Here is a 7,704-nt window from a genome sequence, read left to right as displayed (position 1 = left end):
GCTTGAGGTGCATGTGGTGATGGAGCCTGGATCTGTGTCAGCTGATGAAAACCAGCACTTCTATAAAAATAAAGTGCTCAGGGCCATGCTCCCACGCCTGGGAGTGTACACGCAGACAAGCCCCTCCAGTCCAGGCTGGAGAGTCAGGGACTCTGGTCAGAACCAGCACAGCTGGAGTCAGAAACACAGCTAACTTCAAAGACACTTTAACTGATCAGCGATTTTCTGTCAGTTCAACAACTTCCAGTATAAATTCTTCAGACACAACACACCACCCAGACACCATGCCAAGCCTGGGACGTACTGAAGTACACTGGCTTTTTATTCCATGCATTTGTTTGCTTTGACACTCATTCTTGTTCCCATCACTGTACACAGTTCAGTACAGAAATCAAGTTTGTATCAGGAAGCCGCAGCGCAGGGAGGAGAGAAAGGGAGATGAGAGAAACTGGGAAGGGCTGAGATGAAATGGTCACTTTCAACACACAGCGGGAAAAACAACATTAAACATAAACGCCAGAAGCCAGGCTGGTGTTGAGGAGCTGTCAGAAGCCATGCTGGGTGGGGAGTGGGCAGGGAGCCCACAACTCACCCTTCTCCTGGGAAGGCGAGTTTATAGGGAAGAAAAGAAAATGAAGTAATGGGGCTTTCTCTGGGCATTTTGAGCCTGCCCTTGCCCAGGCTGAACAGCATTGTTACTGGCACTTCCGCCTGCAGCCTACCCTTTGTAATCCCCTAGTGCAAACTCTGCACTCAAGCCAGACAGCGGCACCTTCTGCACTCAGCTCCACCATATAAATCCACAGTACGTCAACATGCTTTGGTGAGGTTACATTGGGCTTACAGGAATGTAGCTGAGAGCAGACCTTGGCCTCTAGTTCTCACCTTCCTAAGAGCTACAGCCTAACCAGCGAATGAAGTCTAGACTTTGCAGTACAAATGGACACATTCCTTTGCAGACGTTACAGAGCTATTGCCCGGAAATACAAAACTTGGCCTGCTCCTTCCCACCTTGGCACATCAGACTGCACCAACACTGGCACAGCTGCATGGATTTTATTCATGTCATGGGTCAGATTATGATCCTTACTACAGTGTTCCTCAAGTACCTTCATAAACTCAACCTCCTTGTTCAGAAATATGGTACCTAGCACTCCTCAGAAGCGCCAGCACCTGCAGCCCTAGGACTTTTATCCTACTCCTGTACCTTGGTTTGGTTTTCACCCTCTGCATGCTATTTACAAAAGCTCCTGGTGCTGTGGAATCAGACGTACAGCGATGTGTGAGGCTCTGCCCCTATGGAGGGAGAGTGGCGATGGCATGTACTATCAGTTATAGCAGTACTTTTTGTGAGTGGCAAAGCCAGGACCCAAAACAAACCCCTGAATGCCCTGCAGCATCCCATGCTGGATAAGACATGGTTTACGGAGCAAACTATTTCACTGATGTTTCAAGGAGTTTTTAAAAACAGCTCAGGCTGTTGCTCCATCCCTTGGCCTGGAAAGGCAGCCTGCCCGAGTGATGTAAATCCGAGTGTGCCGCACCCTGAGCCAGGGGAACCCAGAAACGATCATAGTTCAAGGCAGACAGGGCCATAAGGTCATCTAGTCTGATGGGGACTAAATAATAGGTTGGAAACTTCCACAAGTAATAGTTGTTCTATGTGCTATAATGTGGCATGTCTGAGACCTGATATCTCGGGATAGAAGCGAGAACTGAAATATCCAGATCCCAGGGCTTCATGGCTTCTGCTTTTAGCCCCTATGACAAGATCTTGGACCTTAAAATTGCTTCTGACCTACACCTGACCGCTGCCTGCTTTGAGCCTTGGCCCAGTAAAATTGGGGGTGATTGGCTCTGGTAGGTTTTTCCTTTTTAACTACCTGTTGTTTCAGGGTGTGTAGAGGTTTAGAATGTTAGAAGAAAGCTGCCAGGAGTGTGTGTGGAACGTAGGCCAGGGGCTTCAGTGCCAGGACATCCTCACATGCATGGCATACTCTACACTAGGAAAAGTGCACATGCAAAACTAGACCATGTTGAACCTTCTGGGATGGAGATAAGCACAGGTGCACTCGGGCTGCCTGAGCTATTGCACAGTGCACACCAAGGTCCATTCAGGACCCAAGAGAGCCCAGCACCTCATACAGCAGAGCTGCTGTCCACATGCTACCAGTGCATAAGGAGCAATAACGCTAGCAGGACTCCTGAGGGAGGCACTAGCTGTTGGCAGGATTTCGGATACCTGCCAGCAGGTAATGGGGGAAGTGCCTCTCAGTATGAAGAGGGGCAGCAGACCAATGCTAGGGTGGAAAGTGCCCACACCAAAGGGGATGATTTTGTACTGCCTCTCCATGAGAGTGAGGCATGATTGTGACAGACAGTGGAGATGAGCAATGTGGTTGAAGGCAAGGCCATGAAGAAGCCTAAAGAGGTGTACAGTACAGAAAGCAGGTAGGGCCACAAACCCACATGCTTCTCAGTATATGTTAGCAGGTGCTACTATAAGTCTAAGAACTTTCAGAGAACTCCCTCATGTAACTCACCAGGGGCTACCACTATCTCTGCATGCTGGCAAAACAACTCCTGTGGGCACCGGGGAATCCTTTGTGCCTTCTCAAGCCGGGTCTGATTGATATGGAGTCCAAGTACCTGACTCAGGGCTCTGGCAGTCTACAGCATGAGGTCGGATGGTCCCCTCTTGCCTATGCTCTACGGCTGCCTTGGGAAATGAGCGCACTCTTAAGAAAACACTTGACATCTCAGGTGAGCAGGGCTGGCTTGGCACATGGGTGCCCTCTCTGCGCATCACAGTCCAGTAACTAGATCACCCTTAGCAGCACAGCTTCTGCTGGAGCTTAAAGCTCTCGGCAGGGCCAGGCATCGGCACTCCATTCTGGGGTGAACCTCCCCATCACTAGCACACTGAATTTGGTCCCCCTTGCATTTGTGGTGGTCAGTCTGGCCCCTGCCTTCAATTTCTAGGGGGTGGTTGCTGGTCCTCTCTCCTCCTTTACCTAGCTGTTTTATGCGAGCATTTGGGACCTCCTGCGTAGCACCACCACTAGAATTGATGCCCTGCTCTGTACTAGCAGTCGAGAAAGCCTCTCCAGAGAGGCTTGGTCAAAACTTTCTGCTTATTTCTCACTATAAAGTACTCCCTCCTGTCCAACCCTTTCCCCTCACTCCATCTGCCCTCCCCCTCCCCCCAACACTCACACCCTGTTGCCCCTTCGTTAATCAGGAGCAAACCCAAACTGTACAGTTTCACCCGTGTGGAAGATCTCTAAAGCCCATGAAACTGAGTACCTCCTCCTTCGCCTTGCAGGCCAGCCCGCACTGACACAGCCTCCAGAATGACTGTACTCTGCATGACACCAGTAGGGGAGCAAATCCTGACAGCCCCTGAAACCAGCTCTGTTCCCATCCTTCTATGATGCACAAGGAGGAAATAACATCACATGAAGAGAGAACAATTGTGCTAGCAGTAAAGCCAACCTTCTGATCTACAGAAAAGTTAATAAATAAAATAATAACTTAAGATCTACATGTAGTCCAGCTACAAAAATTTAAAAATATGGAATAATTTAACTCACACAATACTGCTCTTTGTATAAGCAAAACATTTTCCTTCATTCTTGCCACTAGGCTATAAATTACCAAGGCTACCTTCAAATCAACATTTTAACATAAAATGTAAACAAACAAAGCAACAGAAGAACCTGCCTACTGTCCATTCCTGCCGGTCATCTGAGGCTCATGCATGGTTTCAACAAGACGGCTGATTTCCCCAGGACACACTGCTCTAGCCATGCTAGCCAGACCATGAGGAAGAGCAGCTGCCTTTCCCAGGGCTCTTGAGGCAGAGCTGAAATTGTTCCAGAGGGAAAATAACTGAGAAACGGACTAAAATCTTTGTTCTGTGTGTCAGTTAAAAGGAACCATTTGTTTCTGAACGGAAGGCCCAGTGAGGCCCCTGGGAATGCTAGGCTGGTCACTCAAATGTCAGTGCCTCTGCCTTTCAGATACCCCCACAATGCGTCAGTTTCTCCTCCAGGCTGGAATTTACAGGAGTGGGATACGCTCTTTGAGGTCCCCCACATAAAATACACCCACAACCAAAATCAAGCGCTCTCTCCTCTCCCACTCCCCCCGGCCTTATGTAACTGAGTCCAAATTTTGCTTTCTGTTTTACACCAAGCCTAACATGAAGGGCAGGCAGATGTTAATGCTTCCAAAACCAAATCATTAATAAACATAACAAAGGGAGGGTTGATACTGTTGTCCAGGCCAACGTATTCCCTGGTTTGCTCCCAATACACAGCTCTCTCCCTTGGCGCTGGCCAGTTGTGTGGTGATGTGATAGGTGGGAGGTTGCCTCTGAAGGTTCAGTACAGGTGTCTCTGGTTTCCTCCCCAGTCTAGTTCTCAGGCTTCGCAGAATGTGCTTTCCATGCTTCTTGTGTTTCCAGCACTGATTTGATTGATTTTTTTTTAATTGAAGAAAACAAATGGGAGAATGGGAAGTGAGGAGAGGAAGTAAACTGTGGGAAAATGGCACTCTGCAGCTGAAAGATCTTTCTCTGCTCAGCTGGAAATTCACACGGTTTTGTCTGCCATAGTGAAGCTGATCGGTGATGGTAAAAAGTGCTGTTATACCAAGTCTTGAGAGAGAATGAGGTTAGAATACATCTGCAGGATCTCACAACAAAATGCTGATTAAAAAATAAACCAAAACCCCATCAATTAACCCCCATTATCACATTCCTGGGGGAATGTATTGATTCAGAAGACCCTGGATGTAAGCACCTTGGTACCAAATTTCTCCAGGAACATGTCCACTTTCTGATTAAAAGTGACCCAGTGGTTATACTGAATGCCATTTGTTCATAGATTACCTTTAGCAAGGTTTCTCTTATGCTTCTTCATTTGATAAGACTGATTGGTTTGTTTCTCTTTATCTATTCTCCAACCTTTAGGGCCCTGAGGCCTGGTCCCCTGGGAGAGCAGCAGTAGATCCTGATGTGTCCATCATGCTATTTATGTAAGACTCACAAGGATGAGTCTCTTTCATTTGCTTGCTTTCTTAACTTTTTTTGCAACAAATTAATGTCTCTCTCAATATATAGTCCACTCTTTACAGTAAAAAGTGTTAAAATATAAAAAAAATAAAATAAATATCAATGTTACAGTAGCTAGATTATTCAATAAAGTACATCCCTGCCATTCTTGATTGAAATGCTCAGTGAGAATTAATTTCATTTGGACATTTTTCCAGAGATTCAAGTTATTGCAGATCATTTCTGGGATGGGAAGGAGAATCAGCTTCTCTTCCTGTCAAAGTATGAGGGGGTGGGGGAAATGAAGGGAGTCTTGGGGAATCCAAATGCCAGTATCAGAAGGGCTTTGGTGGGGAATTTGTCATTACCAAGTAGCAGAACTGCAGGGCTTATTGGTCCGGACGGTTGCATCAGAACACTCCCCCTCGGAAGAGTCACAATCCGATTCTCCAAACTGTGCCTGGTTCTGTAAGGCAAAAGGACAGGGAAACTCTTTTAGTCATTTCCCTGCACTGCAGAGTGACTGCACTGGCAGGATCAGCAGCTGATTGGTAGAGGAGCAGGAGACAGGGAAAGGTCCCAATCAGTGAGCTTATCACTTCTTGTCTTCTGGCAGCCAGCAGGGGGCATTGAGGATCCACGGAACGTCACTTCTGATCCCCAACACATAGCCACAGAGACCTGCTGGCTAGAGAGTGTAACTGGTGGAACAGGGAAAGGGAAAGCAAGGACCTTCCCCCACACACATGCCCACTGTCCTACTTACATAAAACTGGAAGGAGAACAGCACATAGGCCAATCTAATGCAAAATTCCTAAAACCACAGAAGTTAGGGGAAGAGGGAAGGCAGAGCAAGAAAGATGAGAGAACACAGGCACACAGGGAATGCCATATCTAGTCAGACCAATCTCCTGTCTCCAACAGTAAACACAACCAGTTGCTTTACAGGAAGGTACAAGAAACTCCCCTGTGGAGAATGAGGAATAACTTGCCCTAGAGGAAATTATTCTAACCTCTTAGGCTGGTGTATGACCAAAATAGGAGGGTTTATATTAGGGCTGTTGATTAATCGCAGTTAACTCATGTTATTAACTCAAAAAAATTAATCACGATTAAAAAAATTAATCATGATTAATTGCAGTTTTAATCACACTGTTAAACAATAGAATACCAATTGAAATGTATTAAATATTTTGGATGTTTTTCTACATTTTCATATATATTGTATTCTGTGTTGTAACTGAAATCAAAGTGTATATTTTTTATTACAAATATTTGCACTGTAAAAATTATAAACAAAAGAAATAGTATTTTTCAGTCCACCTCATACAAATACTGTAGTACAATCTCTTTGTCATCAAAGTGAAACTTACAAATGTAGATTTTTTTTTACATAACTGCACTCAAAAACAAAACAATGTAAAACTTCAGAGCCTACAAGTCCACTCAGTCCTACTTCTTGTTCAGCCAATCGCTAAGAAAAACAAGTTTGTTTACATTTACGGGAGATAATGCTGCCCTCTTTTTATTTACAATGTCACCAGAAAGTGAGAACAGGCATTTGCATGGCACTTTTGTAGCCGGCACTGCAAGGTATTTATGTGCCAGATGTGCTAAACATTCGTATGACCCTTCATGCTTCGACCACCATTCCAGCGGACATGCTTCCATGCTGATGACGCTTATTAAAAAAATAATGCATTAATTAAATTTGTGACTGAACTCCTTGGGGGAGAACTGTATGTTTCCTGCTCTGTTTTACCCACAGTCTGCCATATATTTCATGTTATAGCAGTCTCGGGTGATGACCTAGCACATGCTGTTCATTTTAAGAACACTTTCACTGCAAATCTGACAAAACGCAAAGAAAGTACCAATATGAGATTTCTAAAGATAGCTAGAGCACTCAAACCAAGGTTTAAGAGTCTGAAGTGCCTTCAAAAATCTGAGAGGGATGAGATGTGGAGCACCCTTTCAGAAGTCTTAAAAGAGCAACACTCCGATGTGGAAACAACAGAACCCGAACCACCAAAAAAGAAAATCAACCTTCTGCTGGTGGCATCTGACTCAAATAATGAAAATGAACAGGCATCAATCCGCACTGCTTTGGATTGTTATCAAGCAGAACGCGTCATCAGCATGGACACATGTCCCCTGGAATATTAACCGAAGCATGAAAGGACATATGGATCTTTAGCGCATCTGGCATATAAACATCTTGTGACGCTGGATACAACAGTGCCACGAGAATGCCTGTTCTCACTTTCAGGTTACATTGTAAACAAGAGGCGGGCAACATTATCTCCTGCAAATATAAACAAACTTGTTTCTCTGAGCAATTGGCTGAACAAGAAGTAGGACTGAGTGGACTTGCAGGTTCTAAAATTTTACCTGGTTTTATTTTTTGAATGCAGTTTTTTTTGTACATAATTCTACATTTGTAAGTTGCACTTTCACGATAAAGAGATAGAACAACAGTACTTGTATTAGGTGAATTGAAAAATACTATTTTTGTTTTTTACAGTGCAAATACTTGTAATCAAAAATAAATATAAAGTGAGCACTGTACACTTTGTATTCTGTGTTGTAATTGAAACCAATATATTTGAAAATGTAGAAAACATCCAAAAATGTTTAAATAAATGGTA

At 44.7% G+C, this 7,704-nt stretch overlaps 1 protein-coding gene across 7 annotated transcripts in view; it reads right to left on the bottom strand.

Moving 5' to 3' along the window:
* Nucleotides 1–301: 301 nt before the first annotated feature.
* Nucleotides 302–7,704, bottom strand: part of MAP3K13 (mitogen-activated protein kinase kinase kinase 13) — a 132,950-nt gene continuing 125,547 nt past the window's right edge. For all 7 annotated transcript variants that reach the window (XM_037908334.2, XM_037908335.2, XM_043523193.1 and 4 more), the window contains one exon: nucleotides 302–5,522. In XM_037908334.2, coding sequence (XP_037764262.1) covers nucleotides 5,421–5,522 — 102 coding nt within the window. In that variant the 3' untranslated portion in view covers nucleotides 302–5,420. The remainder of the gene's footprint in view (nucleotides 5,523–7,704) is intronic.

This window comes from Chelonia mydas, chromosome 9, assembly GCF_015237465.2.
Source record: "Chelonia mydas isolate rCheMyd1 chromosome 9, rCheMyd1.pri.v2, whole genome shotgun sequence".
Classification (NCBI taxonomy): Eukaryota; Metazoa; Chordata; order Testudines; family Cheloniidae; genus Chelonia; species Chelonia mydas.
This window is presented reverse-complemented; position numbering and strand designations above follow the sequence as displayed.